Below are 18,474 nucleotides of genomic sequence, written 5' to 3'. Positions count from 1 at the left end.
GAGAGAGAGAGAGAGAGAGAGAGAGAGAGAGAGAGAGAGAGAGAGTACATTTAGCCAAGTACTATATATGAGAGGAAAAGAAATTGGACTGGAGGAGGAAAATGTTGGAAGAAGGATCAGTGAACAAACAGAGCTTAACGACACAAGCTGACACTGGAGGAATTCGAAAAAGATGCTCTCCACTTCAGACGGGGTAAGTATCCACTTAAGATGAAGTCAGCATCCACTTAGGATGAAGTCAGTAGCCACTTAAGACGAAGTCAGTATCCACTTCAGATGGGGGTAAGTATCCACTTAAGATGGAGTCAGTATCCACTTAAGATGGAGTCAGTATCCACTTAAGATGGAGTCAGTATCCACTTAAGATGGAGTCAGTATCAACTTCAGATGGAGTCAGTATCCACTTCAGATGGGGTAAGTATCCACTTAAGATGGAGTCAGTATCAACTTCAGATGGGGTAAGTATCCACTTCAGATGGAGTCAGTATCCCCTTAAGATGGAGTCAGCATCCACTTAAGATGAAGTCAGTATCCATTTAAGATGGAGTTCTGAAGGAGGTATCCACTTAAGATGGAGTCAGTGATCCATTTAACAAGATGGAGTCAGTATCCATGCCGTCCAAAAGATGGAGTCAATCATTTGAAAAGCTGAACGTAGAGGATAGAAAGAGGCAATATGGCTGACACAAGAAGGGAAGTTTTGTGAATTTGAGAAAGCCTGTCGCAATTGACTGTCAAGGATGTGAAGAGGAAAATTGAAAAGATGAAGAATCGAGTCACCCAGAGTTGATGGAAGCACAAGTGAGATTCTAAATTATATTGGTGATAGCCTAATCAAGTGTTTGACCAGGGCGTGTAAGGTATGTCTGGATTTTGGAAAGATTCCAGGAGAATAAAGTCAGAGCAAAATGGTTCCTTAGTATTAGGGAAAAGGTGATTCTGTATAAGTGTTTAAAAGAATTATGTGGACACATTTTCACTTTAAAGATTACCTGATAGATAATAATAGAAGAACAGTGCAAGTTTAGGCAAAAGGGAGAGTTTGTGAATCTTAGATAATTTTGTGAAGAGACAGTTAGTGTTATTTACCAAAGCAGTAAAGGAAAAAAGCAGATTAGAGGGACATGAGAAATCTTATAATGAAATTACTAGAGATGGAATTTGGAGGGCAGTGAGGAAGTACAGAGCAGAATATCAATGTGTGAAAGTGATAATAGTTTTTAAGATGAAAGCAAACCTTGCGCTAGAATATATGGGCAACTTTAGAACCACCTACACTGAGCCATGCAAAAGACCATGTGGGTGGCACATGCATTGCCCAATGAGGAACTAAACCTCAGATAAACCATCTTGAACACTTACACAAGAACATTCAACACTGTTATGAAATATCTTTATTTGACTTACAGATCAACTTGTCTGTGAGAAGGGTTGGTTTAAGCTGCGGTCCTCCTGTTATTTCATCAGTAAAGACACCAGCACTTGGGAAGAGAGCCGTCAAAAGTGCATAGCCTTGAATTCTGACTTGGTCAAAATCACTCATGATGACGAGTACAGCTTCCTCCGTGGTGAGTAAAAGTAATCGTAAGTTTAAATGTAAGGAAGCCACTACAACAGTACCGTCAAGTTTGCTTTATCAAACAGAGAAGTCACTGTTCTGAGCTCAAAAAGACCTTGTCAAAGATTTTGATCTTTAAATCATTTGATATTACTGAACACAATACACTTTAATAGGAAGTTGCTGGTATGTACCAGTAAGCCCTTAGAGGACTAAGCTAACATAAAGGTTATTTCTTTTACTGGTACCAGCTGGTATCCCCAGAACAACTGCACTGTCTTGGCGATCTATCTCTCAAAATGAGTTATAGAAGAGTAAAGCTAGATTATATATAACAAACTTCGAACAAGTTCACTGTCATCTGTTTCCATAGAATTTCTCGACAGCTGATATAACTTTTATTTTCAAAAATGGCCTATGAGACAAAGATGGAGAATTATACTTTCCCATTCAATCTAATCAGTTATTCTCTTTGCAGATCTTGCAAAAGGTAATCACACCTACATAGGACTGAGTGACATCCAAGAAGAAGGGACCTATAGATGGGTTGCAGATGGCACCGTTCACCAAATCGTTGAATCATGGTAAGATCTGAAGTTGCAGCAATAGTTACTCACGATCAATGAGATAGATACCTAGATCATAAAATAGCATCATGCTTCTTCAAGAAAACTAGGGAATAGAACAAAATAGAACATAGAATTTAAGCCAAAGGCCAAGTGCTGGGACCTCTGAGGTCATTCAGCGATGAAACCGAAATTGACAGTAACAACGTTTGAAAGGTATAACAGGAGGAAAGCCTCGCAGTTGCACTGTGAAACAATTGTTAGGAGAGGGTAGAAGGTAAGAAGAAAGAAAGAGATTGTGAATGAAGGTACAGTAAAAGGAATGATAGGGGTTATAGCAGCTAGGGGCTTTAGGAAGGGATGCTGTACAGAACCGTAAGTAATGCCTACAGTGCACCACATGAGGTGCACTGACGGCACTAAAACCCCCTAAGGGGGTAAATGACTACGACCTCTCTTCGTTGTTTCTCGGTAAAGATTATCTTACTCCCACCAGGTGGCGTAAAGGTCAGCCCGACAACTACAATGGGGAAGACTGTATCCATTACCACTCTTCTAACGAGGGTCTCAATGATGTTCCCTGTGGCAGGAAGTTCAGGTAAGGAATACTGTAAAACCACTTCAACAGAAAAGAATTGTTATTAGACATGGGTAGTCCACTTCAATTAACTCCAAAAAACAAAGTCTATAACAGCCTGTGGTGTGAATCTATTCCGTAGCTACTTTCTAAGGAATACTTTACATTGATCTAAATACAGACATCACCCCACTTACGAATGAGTTACGTTCCTGATGGCTGTTTGTATGTTGAATTGTCTGTAAGGTGGTTGCTGTACTCCTCACGCCTATTTAAGTACAATATGATATAAATTCAATACAGTACTTTGCGTCTTTTCATCCTAAAACACAATTTGCTGTACATATAATACTGTATTTCATAGAAAAGGTGTGCAGAACAAAATATGAACTACGGGTGGCAAAGGGGAGTGTTCTGAACACAATTTTAATTTGTGATCCTGTTTGTTTGTCTCTTAATGTTTGTAAGTTGAATGTTCGTAAGTAGGGTGGTGTTTGTACACATTTTCCTTGTGCTACATGAAGTTGAATCATTGTTATTATCACTAAAGGCAACGGGTTAGAAGTCAACCAAGGTTTTAAGTTCAAAATGATTTCCTTAGCAGAAAAAATATGAAATCATTACCTTATTCTACCAACAGGTACATCTGCGAGAAACCTGCCCACCTGGGTTGGAACTTTGCTTCAGTGCTAGATGAAGGAACGCCCACAGAAAAGTGAAATGGAAAATGGATTAGGCCTAAGAGTAGGTGTCCTTCCAAGTGTTTACATAAAGTGAAATTGCCTGTTGTTATGTGCTTGTATTTCTTAAGCTGTATTCTGTTGGACAACTCCATAGTTCATGTTGACATTTCTTTAATTAACAGTAATATAACTGCAACATTTAAGTTTACATACAAACTGCTATACTGTACCTGTTTTAGAAAGGGGTCTTTTTGGCTACAAGTCACCCTCCACAGTCATTTTTATGTGGAACTTCAGTATAAAGCTATCTGGGTGCCCATTTGTTAGGAGAACTGAAGTGCTTTGTGAACTACGTTTCTTTCAGAGTAGTTCCTCTGTTATGTCTTACTTTCTCTCCAGGTGAGCACAGTCTCAGTCATCTAGGAAAGTAGGTTTGTAATTTCAATAAACAAAGTTGGTCCAATTTGAAAGGGGGGTGGAATCTCTCATGAGTTTTTTTTTTTTTTTTTTTTTGTAGTCTAATTCCCTGAATTACACTTCAAATAATGGAAGCGTCATGTTGACAGACGCTATTCTTTAGAAACTAGTCATATAAATCTTTAAACAAGCATTTTGTCTCTATCACTTATGAAACGATACCTACAACAGCTTTGACAGGGGATGCCTCCTTCAATTAGACGAGCAAACTTCAGCCTGTATCCCACAGGCAGTCAGCAACCAATTTTGGGTTCATTTCTTACTTGGAACATTTTTAGTTATCTTTGCAGGACGTGTGCATGCTGTAATGCGTAAGTTACCCAGCAAATTTTGCAAAAAGAACATTCTTGCTGTGAAAAGACAGAAAACTACTTTTTGGATTCCCTACAAGAACAAACAAGCAATATTCCATTGTGAGAAAAACTTTCTCAGAGAAATTGTCTAAAAAAATCAGCTTTGGATTGTTAAGAAAATATACTGCATGCTCAACTGCAGTACCTCTTTATCTCATTGCTTTCCAATATACTTCTGTTTTTTTCATAAACATTACTTCAAGCCTAAGGCCAGACATGCAAATTATATTCAGAATTCTTTTTTAATATTCTAAGTCCCATCCTGCATTTATATAAAATCTCACCCATCAAAATTAATACTGTATCTTAAAAGACAAGAACTACAATTGTAGCCTTACTGCTCAAGAGATAAATAAAGTATTACTGTTATAATTCTCTTTTTTTCTAAAAGTACTTCTGCCGTTTAATAGCTTTGTATCACATTATTTTTACATTGACCGACAGTTTCTTTATGGTTGCATGACAGGACATACATGAATGATTACTGTTGGGGAATAAAGGAAGGTATAAAAATTGGTGTGGTCAGTTCCATGCGTAGTAGTACTGTTGCTCCCTCTGAGTTGACATCTAATTTATGATCTAAGTTCAGTGTGCTGTTATTATTTATTAATTTCACATATTTTTTATGAATACCTGATCATTTAAATGAAACTTAATCATAGAATAGAATATAGCATTTAGGCCAAAGGCCAAGCGCTGGGGCCTATGAGGTCATTTAGCACTGAAAGGAAAATCAAGAGCAAAAGGTTACAAAGGTGTAACAGGAGGAAAACCTCACAGTTGCACTATGGAAGAGAATATGAATGGAGGTACAGTTGAATGAATGAAAGGGGTTGCAGCTAGGGGCCGAAGAGACACCGCAAATAACCTTAAGGAATGCCTACAGTGCACCGCATGAGGTGCAATGATGGCATTACCCCCTTACAGATTAAGTGTGCCACTAAAGCACCACATTGTAAAGGGTGCAGGGAGCTATTTGATACTCCAGCATTTTAATCTGGTTACTCTATCGGTATCCTCACTTCTCTGTCCACGTAGGTCCAGCTCCAACATATTTCAACCTTTAAACTAGCTTCACATAATTTGTGGAATGTGAATTTATTTGTTGTGCAAAAGAATGTCAGGCATTTACTTCAATAATCTTCGGTGTTGAATTTATTGCAATCAGTTTCTGTCTGAGAAAGATTCAATTTGTTTCAAGAGAAGTGGCAGCAAATCCTACTCTTGTTAAGGGTTTTGGAACCATCAATATAAAATGCATAAAGGGGACATTTGCATCTTCAATCTTCTAATGTGTGCTGCTTATAATGTTCACGAGTACTGGCATATTTTCCAGACAAATACAGGTACCCTTGGAGGAGGCAGTCGAGTTCTAGAAGAAAACTGATCTTCAGATATTTAGAATCTTTGAGATTATTAGCTCAAATTGGGAAGGGTGGAAGATGGTTTGTCACGACAATGACTGATCAAACAGCTTTTTAGAGGAAAAACACTTATTTACACTTTCTTTTGCACTTCAAGAGCAGATTCTTAATATTGCAATTTTAAATCACATGACGAACCATTTATCTTGACTTAGCAGTCCAGCATAGATTAGTAATGATGTTCCCCTGGTCATAGATAGCTTTCCAATTCAATCGTATCTGCCCTACATGTCATATTCACAGCATTAAGTTTTCAAGCTTTCGCTTATAAAAATGTTTGACCCAGGAACTTGTTAAACTAATGGCAATACCAATTCTCTCTTTAAATTTGATTTCAGAGTTCTGTTCTATCTGGCATCTCTCCAGATAATGTTAAACATTTAGTGGGTTTTAAAATACGCTACTTTCTTACACCATTAAATCTATTTTGGAAGTTATTAACTGTCTATGTAAATATTGAGCTATCAATACATTACTAAGCAAAACTTTATTTTCTATTTTTAAAGTTTTGGCACAGCCATTAGACACAAGTTACTTAGTAATTATAATCAGTTGGGAAGTATTTAATGAATATTGGTAACTGATCAGTTACTATGTTTGGGAGTAGATTATCTGTGTGGTTTCCAGTACCATCTATATTGTTGCCCTTGTGCTCAGTCAAGGCGTCTGCAGATAAGGTCTTGATGGAGAGATATACAGAATTTACGGATTTAGCCCAACCACTAGGACCCTTAAGTGAACTAACGTTCCAGGGCCAGACAGCTGGATACTATCTAAGGAAACAAGGCCTTCACCTCCGAAGACGTATTCAAAGACCAGTCAATATGCCTAACGCCCAATCTACAATTAGATATTGTAGAGGAAATTGCTCCTTCGGCCAGAAAACGACTTCATTACCTATACAATACCAAGAAGACGCCTTCAAGAAATGATGATGCTCAAAGAAGAACCCCCCCCCCCTGACAGTTTCCATTTTAATCGCCCTTTTAAAAATTGTGGATTTTTAGTTTTGTCTTTGCAAATTTTGTCATTTTGTCTCAGCACAGCTGAAGAGGACCTCAGTGAAGGTAGAAAGCTCCTGCTCTGTTCTGTATTTATTCACTTAAATTCTGTTGTATAAAGTGGCTTTATATTTTCCATAGGCTATACACTTTTTTCTCAATTAAAGACTTAATGGGAACCATAATTATAAAATAATTTAAAATTGTAACATGAATAGTTTTTCGTCCAAATTGCTCGGGGATTCTCTAGAAATCAGAAACACCTACGTTTGTTTGACCCAGTGCATTAAAATTTCTTTTGCATATATGATACATATATATATATATATATATATATATATATATATATATATATATATATATATATATATATATATATATATATATATATATATATATATATATAGTGTGTGTGTGTGTGTGTGTGTATGTATATGAAGTCCCGCATTCAAAAAGAAAAGTTTTGCAAAAACTGTGGTTAAAGTATTAAGTCATAAAATGCCGTGTCTTGGGGGCTGTAGTTACGTTGCCAAAAGAAACACTAATAAATTAAGCAAAACAAAACTTGTTTTCGTTTTTAAAAATGGAGTTGGTCAATTTTCAAACTAAATGAGTTGTAGATTTTTCAACTATGGACGACGTTTCAAACCTTTTTCCTGCATTCTCATGTCATAAAAATAAACTAAATTCTTTAATATGTAATTATGACATGAAAATTTAAAATTATAAAAATAATGTTTTGTTTTTACTCGTTCAAATCCTCTTGCAACTATTTAAGTTTCTCAGGTAGTTGCAAGAGGACTTGAATGAGTAAAAAAAAAAAGATTCATAATTTTTAATTTTCTTGTCATAATCACATATTAAAGGCTTCAGAAACTATTTTTACCGTGGTGGACCTCTCTTTGAACGCCTAGTGTTGCTTACCTAGTGAGTGATAATTAAGGGTGGGTGAAAAAAGATGGAAAATGATTGGCTTTTTAGTGAAGGAGAGGTGCATTTTTACACTTCATAAACTTTCTTACGGAATAATAATAATAATAATAATAATAATAATAATAATAATAATAATAATAATAATAATAATAATAATAATAATAATAATAATAGCACAAACTCAACTACATAAATAAAAAAATAACAGAATTAGGAATACGAAAAATTTTGTGATAAGTGGGAGTATAAAAGAATAAAAGGCAATAACCAGAGAAAATGGTCATTAACCAAAAAATACCTATCAATAAAGAACATAATAAAAAATTAAGACCTTCCAAAAAATGCATAATTCATAAAAAAAACTAATGACGTCTTAACACTCACCAAAACAGAGACGGCTCAATGCTTGCTTCTGAAAATGAAAAAAATTAAGATGATTATTGCTGGAATAAACTTTGATCAAAGTTATTATTGTGGGACATTGCATCCGCATTTAGCATTCTCTCTCTCTCTCTCTCTCTCTCTCTCTCTCTCTCTCAGACTCTTACCATACAAATGTAATAAGAAACCCCGAGTCATTCCAGCATTCCAAAGCAAATCGGGGTTTGGCACCAGAGTCCAGAGGAGAGAGGGAGGGAGGGAGGGAGGGAGGGAGGGAAGGAGGCACTAGGCCCTGGCACAGGCACGACCTCGGCATAACAACCCAAGAGGTCGTGGTTCTGGTGGTCCGTGTCAGAGGAGTCATCGTGCCAACTTTCCTTTGACCCTCTCGCCCACAACTCCCTTTGCCCGGCGATAAAGCCTTCGGGGCAGTTCTAGAATTAGGTTGGAAATAGGGAGAGCGCGACTCTAGATCTTTCACTTTCCTCTGTTCAACCAGGACTAAATCGGTCAGGCAGAAAGCGGCCATTATTTCCTTTCTTTCTTTATCACCTGCGTCTCCCGGTCGCTTGACCCATGTACTGATATGATAAAATCTATTTTAGTACAAATTTCGCTCTTTCATCAAACACGAACTTATTAATAAAGACCAATGGGAAGAGGCCGACTGAATCACAGGACAGATCTATTGTATGCAGACGGAAGAAGCTCTCATGAGGGTAAAATGCTTTTGAGAGAAACCGTTTGTATATATAAAAAAGCAGTGTGTTTTAATTAGGAAATTAACAAAAGAGGTAATAAAATATAATATATAATATTCATTACAGTATTTCCCCGAATATCAAAAAGCAAAGGTTGGAAGCAATGTAGGAAAGACACACCCCAAGATTTCGTAAAATGAAATGAGCAGTGGAAAATGGATCCGCATAAAAAAAAATGGAAATCTAAAGACACTGTACCAAGGAAGAAAGAAAAAGAGACAGGGACGCGTGCCCCCGGGACACAACCGTCCGGAAAAAGAATATTTCAATTATCCTGCTCCAAAAAAATTGAAGGGAAAAACTTTTGAGTTTCCTGGAAAATGCAAAGGAAAAAGGCTTGTCTGAAAAACCTGAGGTTCATGGAAATTCTCTGAGGAAACTGGCAAAAAAGATGAGAATTCAAAGAAGAAAAATCACTGGCAAAGGAATAACGATGAAAATCTGGAACTGTGACAAAATAAAATGGAGATGAAAAAGGAGGAGAAAATGAATTTTATTCCAACAATAATTAAAATGATATCGTAGATGAAGTCTTGCAATATAAAAAGAAACACAAGGGACGAGGAACGAGAAGAAAACTGGTTGCAGCAATACAGAGAATAAAGAAGAGACGAAGAAATGAGGTTAAAGTGAATACAGACCGAAACTAACAGTTTATCAAAGAGAGAAACCTAATGACGGAATAATTTGAGAAATCCCTGACAAAGCATTTACAAAAAAACAAAAAATGAGATTTCTGTCGAATGAAAGGGGAAAAACAGAAGTTAGTAGAAACAAATAAGCTGTGAAAACTAGTCTCAAAGCAAGCTAGTATTCAACAAGAAACGGGTTTCAAGTAAGAGGAAGGAAAACCTTAACAGACTAGGAACAGGGAAATCGTCGAACATATGAAAATGGACGAACTCCATTTCCTGCTTGGGAAGACTTTGGATACTGGATACCGCTCATCCATCTCTTCACTGATAGATATCCACTGGGTCATATCACTATGAACTCCATTCAGGTCAAGACGCAATCAATCCAGAGCAGTCAAGACGAATGGGCAATACTGGAGTGAGAAAAGGGCAATAGATCCTTCGTAGCTCCAACTATCAACACCTCATCGATAAAGTGACTATTGAGAGAGAGAGAGAGAGAGAGAGAGAGAGAGAGAGAGAGAGAGAGAGAGAGAGAGAGAGCGCCTTTGAACAGTCTGAGTATGTGTGCATGTGCACTGAAAATGTTTTGACTTCTGGAATTTAATTTCCATTAAATGATGTCGAGATGAAGTCACTTTTATTCTATGACCATTACTCTCTCTCTCTCTCTCTCTCTCTCTCTCTCTCTCTCTCTCTCTCTCTCTCATGAATATTCATTTTTGCTTTGTGCTTGATGCATTACATTACAAGTTACAGTACAGTGGTGAACATATCCTTCACTAAAATGTGGAAAAATCAAGCATAAAACACGGAACAAAAGAAGCTCTAGCCCGTTCACCAACGCCAGCGATTGAGTGTGTACCCCCCACCCCCACCCCTCTCTCTCTCTCTCTCTCTCTCTCTCTCTCTCTCTCTCTCTGAAGATAGTAAGATACAAGAAAAACTGACAAGAAACTGAATTAAATAATGTTCTTTTCCGGAGTGTTCTCAGGTGCAGTAGATAAATATTAGACCCACCTTGCAGTGCACTTAATTATCATTAAGATGAGACTTCTCGATGAACATCTGAGGGATTGAGAGCTTCTATCAGCATCGTTAACAGTTTAATAAGCCACTTACCGCACACACGTCACAAACACAATGAATATTGGTGGTCCTAATCAGTGCTTCTTACGATTATCCAGTATTTGCCATAGATTTGTTCTCCACATAAAGTTGTCGACTTATTTCCACCCTGTCTGCGATGTGTATGAGACAAATCACCGACCTGTGTTTATGACATGTCATATTGTAGTGCGGACCCATCCTATAAGAGTCACAAGGATTCAGCTGTGTCTAGGATGAAAGAGTTATGGCTAAAATTGGTGGCATTACATTTGACATTTCAAATATCCCGTTGTTTCTCTGCAGACAGGGCGGTCACCTTGGTTCTATGATGGCCTGGAATGAAAGTATCATTCATTTTTGGCGAACGTACATACCTGTCACTTCGATGGATTTCTTGCCACCTTACCTACATATGCAACCTTGCAGAGTAAGCGTTTTTGCAAATGTGTCTATGTAACAACCTGATCCATCCCATCCTTCCAGGTATCTCTCAATTTCAGGGACATTTTTCCGGGCTAAATAAACCATTCCTCACCTTTATAGGCTAATCTAGTATTTTTTTTTAATGAAATATTTGCAATCCATTGGTTGCTTTCCTCTTGTCATTTATCTTCTAGAAGGACAAACTGTCTCTCACCGATTCGGTGTCAAAACCATCATATGACTTTCCCACTGGCTAAAAAAGTAAGAAGAAATGAAACATCGTTTCGACCCTGTCCAGTTTTGCAACGCATGAATAAATTTAGGCTTCACAAAAACAAGGATAAAAAACAAATATCGCTTCGAAAGTTGAAATTCATCAGGCAAAAAGTACAAGTAATTCAAAAGATAAAATAATAAAAACCTTGATGAAATCGGCATTGAGGATTATGCATATTAATACTTAGATAGATAACGAGATAAATAGACCAGATGATGCCAAGTATTTTTCGGTGTTTGTGGGTGATGATTTATAATAAAGAACAGAATAAGCACAGGGGTTTCATTAGTTGCTTAAAGGACCGGAAAAAATTATCTTCACCAAATAACAACTATCCCAACGAGTTATTTCTCGATAAGAAAGCTATTGATTAAATTTATATAAATGAGATATTGTTGTATTAGAAGCTAGTCCTTAAATACGAAGCAATAAAAAGATTAAACTTTCTTGAAGTTTTAAGTAAATCTGTTGTGAGGTGGTAGATGAAATGAGACTCAACTTCTCCATTTTGTGATTTATGACAAAAGTGCAAAATGGGGTGCTTGTTCAGGCAGCGTCTCCCCATGAATCTCTCTCTCTCTCTCTCTCTCTCTCTCTCTCTCTCTCTCTCTCTCTCTCTCTCTCTCTCTCTCTCTCGTGTTGAATGTAAATGATAATATTTACAAATTAATCTTTGTTTATTGTCTCTTTTCACTATTGGAATTTACTGTTCTTTTATACCAGTATTATATTTTTATATATTACTGCTTCTGGATAGGGCATTAAAGAGGAAGGAGTGTACAGTACCCAATAGACTTTGTAAACTTTGTAAGCTATTGGTTTAAGCACAACCCTTCTCCTCACGTTCAATTTAAAAGATAATCATACACTGGCCTTCAATAATCCTATGCCAATTGCCAACTGAGTGGATTACTGATCCTTAGCTCTATATAACCATAACATAATAAATATACAACTTTAAATTTTGGTGAAAATTAAGGTCACAGAACTTTGGATTTCTCTTGTGTCTTCTAAATTGTTATCAAGAGTTTATAATCCACTGAATAGATTTCTGGCCTTACATTTCAGGGAGAAATGATGAAACTGAGAGTTGTCGTCAGCAAGACTCAACAGGTGGTGGATTCCCAGGAGATGGTCAGTTCCCAGGAGGTAGTGGATTCCTAGGAGATGGTCAGTTCCCAGGAGGTGGTCAATTCCCATTAGGTGGTCAGTTCCCAGGAGGTGGTCAGTTCCCAGGAGGTGGTCAGTCCCAAGGAGGTGGTCAGTCCCAAGGAGGTGGTCAGTTCCCATTAGGTGGTCAGTTCCCAGGAGGTGGTCAGTTCCCAGAAGGTGGTCAGTCCCAAGGAGGTGGTCAGTCCCAAGGAGGTGGTCAGTTCCCATTAGGTGGTCAGTTCCCAGGAGGTGGTCAGTCCCAAGGAGGTGGTCAGTTCCCAGGAGGTAGTGGATTCCTAGGAGATGGTCAGTTCCCAGGAGGTGGTCAATTCCCATTAGGTGGTCAGTTCCCAGGAGGTGGTCAGTTCCCAGGAGGTGGTCAGTCCCAAGGAGGTGGTCAGTCCCAAGGAGGTGGTCAGTTCCCATTAGGTGGTCAGTTCCCAGGAGGTGGTCAGTTCCCAGAAGGTGGTCAGTCCCAAGGAGGTGGTCAGTCCCAAGGAGGTGGTCAGTTCCCATTAGGTGGTCAGTTCCCAGGAGGTGGTCAGTCCCAAGGAGGTGGTCAGTTCCCAGGAGGTGGTCAGTTCCCATTAGGTGGTCAGTTCCCAGGAGGTGGTCAGTCCCAAGGAGGTGGTCAGTTCCCAAGGAGGTGGTCAGTTCCCATTGGGTGGTCAGTTCCCAGGAGGTGGTCAGTTCCCAGGTGGATTTGGTGGAGGTGCAGGAGGCGGTGGTTTTGGTCAAGGACGCCCAGGAAGTGCTGGAGTCACTGGTAGTGCAGGACGCCCAGGAGGCACAGGAGGCAATGGTGGTGGAGGACGCCCAGGAGGTGGTGGTGGTGCTCCTAGGGGAGGGGCTAGGCCCTAAGAGGACGCTGATGCACTTCAGTGGAAGATATTCCATCTTTAATGTCTTTGGTGAAAGGATAGAAAAAAAACATATAAAACCAAATTCTTATATGTAGTAATACCACAATTGTATTACAATTTACCATCTGAAGATACAAGAGAATATGTTCTCCTCTCAATTTTTTTCGTTTACTTTTTAAAGTTAAAATGATTTTTACTTGTAACCCAGAAACAAATAGGAAACCCCTTTTTTCATCAAGAGAGATGAAATGTACAATGACATTAAAACAACAAGAGAGGTCGCTCGCTTAAACCGGTCTCAAGACTAGATAAAAGGGGAGTGTTAGTGAAAGATTTACTCCCTTGATTTAACTGAACTAGCAACAGGTTTCTTAAAAGGTATACACATTTTAAGGAGAATGCAAGCTACGTACATTACGAGAGGAATTGTTTTCTATACAACATGTGTGCGCGACTGTGTATATTATCCCTTCAAAGCAATGACTTAATGCTTTCTGTTGATTGAAGAATGTTTTCTCTCAAACTTTTGAAATTTGGTTTATGTTTCGTCCTTCGCATGACAATGCCAGAGTGACAAAGAGTGATTGTTTCTGCAGAAGAAAAAAAAGTTGCCAGCATAGGAATGAACAAGAGTGCAAGGAAAAAAGAATTTTTCAGGGAAAGTAGGAATTCGTGCTTGGCAGAGTTTGTACAATGAAAACGAGTGGCTGAGTTTGGTGATTTAGATGAAAAAGTAGGGTCCAGAGAAAGTGATGGTTTATTCGGTAAGTCTGAAGCACCTAGAGGAAATGAGATTGGAAAATATCGTGGATACTATTATTATTATTATTATTATTATTATTATTATTATTATTATTATTATTATTATCATTCAGAGGATGAAGATACGGTTTCAGGAAGGGATATGATAGCTGGTAACGCAGCTTCTGAAGACGAATCCTATGCATATATATATATATATATATATATATATATATATATATATATATATATATATATATATATATATATATATATATATATATATATATATATACATACAGTATATATATATATATATATATATATATATATATATATATATATATATATATATATGTATGTATGAATACTGTATATATATATATATATATATATATATATATATATATATATATATATATATATATATATATATATATATATATATACTATATATCAAAAGCAAGGATAGGCGACGACCAGCAGGACGCATCAGTGTGAGGGTGGACCAGGGAAACCAGTTAACTCTAACATATTTCTTTAATTCCAACGTTTCGTAATAATTTCTCTATTACATCTTCAGGGATCTGTTTAATAATGAACAGATTACTTATAAAAGTTACTGTAAAAGCTTTAAAAATCATAAGAAAATAAAAAAACTTAAAAATAAATTCACCAAATACAATACAGCTAAAAATAACACAGAACAAAAAGCCGCTAACCAACCTTAGGTGGAGAGAGAAAACGACAGAATGCTTATAGACAGAGTTAACTCAGGCAATTCGTGAGGATTTGCTGTTTTGTCTATTATGCTGAAGTCATTTCTTTCAATATGAGTTTTGCAGATTTTAGAATGAGCTCTGATATTAGAATGTTCTGGATTGGAGAGCCTACAACCAGTACGAAAGCTTATTCCCCGATGAGAGTCGATTCTGACCCTCAGTAACCTCCTCGTGGATCCGACATATGTCCCAGAGTTACACTTAGGGCAAGTATATTTATACACCACGTAAGAGGATAAAAAAGGGCTTAATCGATCCTTGTAGTTAAAAAACGAACCTATTGTTAGATGGTTTTTGGGAATTAATTTTAAATTAATCGCACCATAATGCTTGTGGATAATTTGCATAAATCGTTTCCTAAAAGAGTCATCGTGTGAAAAGGGAAATTTGGCGTAAAAATTTAATTTAGATACTGTTGGAGGTTTTGTGACGTTAGTGAATTGTTTATTATGAAAAATTCGAAGCTGTTTAAAAAATAAAGTTTGCGGAAAGCAGTTACTCATAAAATATTCTAAGAGGAAATTAATTTCCTGATGAAAGGATTGCCAGTTCGAAGTAATAAAAAACGCCCTGTGGAGGAGAGTAAAAATAGAATTAAGTTTAAAATTATAAAAACAAGAGCTGTAGCAATTACATCCTAAACCAGTAAACGTCTTCTTCCTAAAAACAGAAGTATTAAAAGAACCATCACTTCTGGTGACAAGAACGTCTAAAAAAGGCAATTGATTGTTCACTTCTTTTTCCACAGTAAATTTAATGTTGTTATGCTTAGAATTGGCATATGTTAAAAAAGAGTCAATATCAAAGTCATTTCCAGGTCTTCCTCTTTTTTTCTTTCAAACACTTCCAGCTTATGTACCAGTAAAACAACTCAAAATCTTCCGACTTGACCAGACCATCTTAAAACAAATCTAGTTTAATCTTTCTCCTAAGCCGACTTTTTCATTACCTTAACGTTTCTTCATATTCTTCGCTTTTATGGGCTTTCTAAAAACACTTCTTCTACGCACAAACTCTTTCTCAACAGCTTTTGTCTTCTTCGTTTCTCTTAATTCAACGGTTAAGCTTCACTTCCTTAACAATTATCTGGCCCTACAATCCCTTTATCCAGTTCGCTCTACATCAGAAATATCACCGAAAGGGAATTATAATAATTAGATATTAAACGAAATTTGTAGCTTAATGCTCGTGAATATATAAAAAAAAAGTCACGGTGTATGTGATTTAAAACACATATAATTATATATGCATATATATACTTATGCATTTTTGCATATATATATATATATATATACATATATATATATATATATATATATATATATATATATATATTGCATATATGTGTATATATATTATATATATATATATATATATATATATATATATATATATATATATATATATATATATATATATATTTAAAAAAAGCATATGTATATATAAGCATATATAATTATATGTGAATTTTAAATGATATACACCGTGACTTTTTTATATTCACGAACATTGCTACAAATTTCTGTATATATACATATATATATATATATATATATATATACACACACACACACACACACACACACACACATATATATATATATATACATATATATATATATATATATATATATATATATATATCACAAACATATGTATTATTTGAACTAAACTGACGCCATTAAATATTACGGAGGAAAGGAATGAAGGAAATCCGGGAGGGAGGGTTACAGAGAAAGCCTTCAGCACCAATATATACGCAAGGCTAATGCAGTGTTATGAAGGAGAAAGAGAGATGGCGGTTCGATTTCGAAAATGAATATTTTATCATCAATTATTGACTTATTGAAAATGAGACTTGAGAACAAATGTTGATGGAAGCAAGGCATACAGAACGCTCCCTCTTCCTGATCCCCGCTGAATAAATCAGAAAATAATAATAGATTTCACAAGGTCGATGCTTTGATAATCTAAATTTCTGGTTTCCCCTTTCTCTCCCCATCTATGCAACTTTAATAGAACATGGCACACGACATGGTTACATTTTCTGCTTCATACATGTCTTAAAAGTGCCAAGATGGTACGTTTTGCATGTTTTTTTTTTTTTTTTTTGCTTCCCCTAAAATAAATTTCTTTTGTTCCTGAATAAGTAAAACAGAGAACACAAGTTATACAAAACTAAGATCAGTATTGAGAAACAGACCCACTTCCATGAAGTCTCCCTTCAGTGCCTCCAAGAGACTTCAGCCATGAAATGATCGAAAATTCGTTCTGGCGACAGCAAAGAGTTTAAGCAATTTCTTTCGTTTTTGATCATTCCATTTATGATTCTGCGATATTTGTGCAGCAAACAAAGCTTTTACCAAGAAGCGTCACAACTAAACAAATTGTCATATGGATCCTGGACGTTTGATATTTGGAAATGACTCTTGACTCGTTTTCACCCTCGTCCGGGACAACGCTGACGTTCTGACATGTTTGGAAATTTGAGTTTTGAAATTCTTTTCCAAAACGAAGGGAAGGGCTACACTGGTGAGGATGACTCTATTGCAGCTCTAATAAATGAATCTGAATTCGACAGGTATATGGAAGCATGAGCGGCGATGGACTTATTCTTCTAGCGGTTAGGTCGGCAACGCGACCTCGTTCTGATACTCCGGATGCGAGTTCGAATCCCGCTACCGGACATCAGAAATATTTCATACTCTTGCATTGGGATCTAAGACTTTGTAGTAACAAGCATATCCAAAATGTATGACGAATACATATATATTATATATTATATATTATATATTATATATATATATATATATATATATATATATATATATATATATATATATATATATATATATATATATATATATATATATGTATATATATATATATATATATATATATATATATATATATATATATATAATGTGTGCGTGTGTCTGTTTGGTCAAGTTTCTCGTATTAATATTCTGAATGAAGTCAGTCAAGAGGAGCGCCAGAAGTACAAGATTCCCTCTTCAGCATCATTAAAGAAACAAAGAAATAAATGACGGAACTGTCTTTTTATATTCGTCTCTCTGACCTGAGGACGAGGTCAGTTGACTCCAATTAGTCTTTGGGTCTGTTGGCTTGTTCTGATCCTTCGTTAATAGGCGACTGAGTTCAGGTGATATACAGGGACAAGATTAAGAAGGCATCTGGTTCGTCTATGGACACGACTTTTGCTATATGCAGCTTTTGTTTGTTATTCTCCCTGTGATGGATCTTGGAGATGGACTGGATTATAAAATTTAGGCCAAAGGCCAAGCGCTGGAACCTATGAAGCCATTCAGCCCTGAGAGGGAGCCTGAGAGATAAGAAGGCCGGAAAGGTGTAACAGGAGAAAACCCTCAAAGCAGTTGCATTGCGACACAATTGTTAGGAGAGGGTGGAAAGTAAGAACGAAGGAAGGAAATATGAACGGAAGTACAATAAGAGGAATGAAGGGGGTTGCAACTAGGTGCCGAAGGGACATTGTGAAGAACCTTAAGTAATGCCTACCCACCTACGCGGTATTTTGGATTGTAAGTAAAGTGACAGTGTTATATCTCGAGATATATGGATTTATGACAACTTGGCTCTCCTCCCTTCCAGGGATGTCTTGGATGGAAGTTGAGTCTTGTTGGAAATTTGCTCTGTTCTGTTCTCTCTCTTCCTGTTAGAGGGAAAGACCTCCTCGCTGCTGCTGTTATTGGCTTCACATCGGGGTCTTCTCAGCTACTCTTAAGTGTTGGTTGACGG

At 36.7% G+C, this 18,474-nt stretch overlaps 2 protein-coding genes across 6 annotated transcripts in view; both read left to right on the top strand.

Moving 5' to 3' along the window:
• Nucleotides 1–4,583, top strand: part of LOC136853138 (perlucin-like protein) — a 134,522-nt gene extending 129,939 nt beyond the window's left edge. For 4 of the 5 annotated variants that reach the window (XM_067128442.1, XM_067128444.1, XM_067128446.1 and 1 more), the window contains one exon: nt 3,342–4,583. In XM_067128442.1, coding sequence (XP_066984543.1) covers nt 3,342–3,420 — 79 coding nt within the window. In that variant the 3' untranslated portion in view covers nt 3,421–4,583. Of the gene's footprint in view, nt 1–1,409; nt 1,569–2,036; nt 2,143–2,620; nt 2,723–3,341 lie in introns of all 5 variants that reach the window. The other variant, XM_067128445.1, reaches the window with a different exon arrangement.
• Nucleotides 4,584–8,605: 4,022 nt separating this feature from the next.
• LOC136852825 (uncharacterized) lies at nt 8,606–13,172 on the top strand. The gene is made up of 3 exons (XM_067127727.1): nt 8,606–8,672; nt 12,228–12,941; nt 12,991–13,172. Exons 1-3 carry the CDS (start codon nt 8,606–8,608, stop codon nt 13,170–13,172), a joined length of 963 nt encoding a protein of 320 aa, XP_066983828.1.
• The last annotated feature ends 5,302 nt before the right edge of the window (nt 13,173–18,474 follow it).

This window comes from Macrobrachium rosenbergii, chromosome 26 (genome assembly GCF_040412425.1).
Source record: "Macrobrachium rosenbergii isolate ZJJX-2024 chromosome 26, ASM4041242v1, whole genome shotgun sequence".
NCBI classification, from domain to species: domain Eukaryota; kingdom Metazoa; phylum Arthropoda; class Malacostraca; order Decapoda; family Palaemonidae; genus Macrobrachium; species Macrobrachium rosenbergii.
The sequence above is the reverse complement of the archived record's forward strand: the minus strand, read 5'-3'. Positions and strand labels throughout refer to the sequence as shown.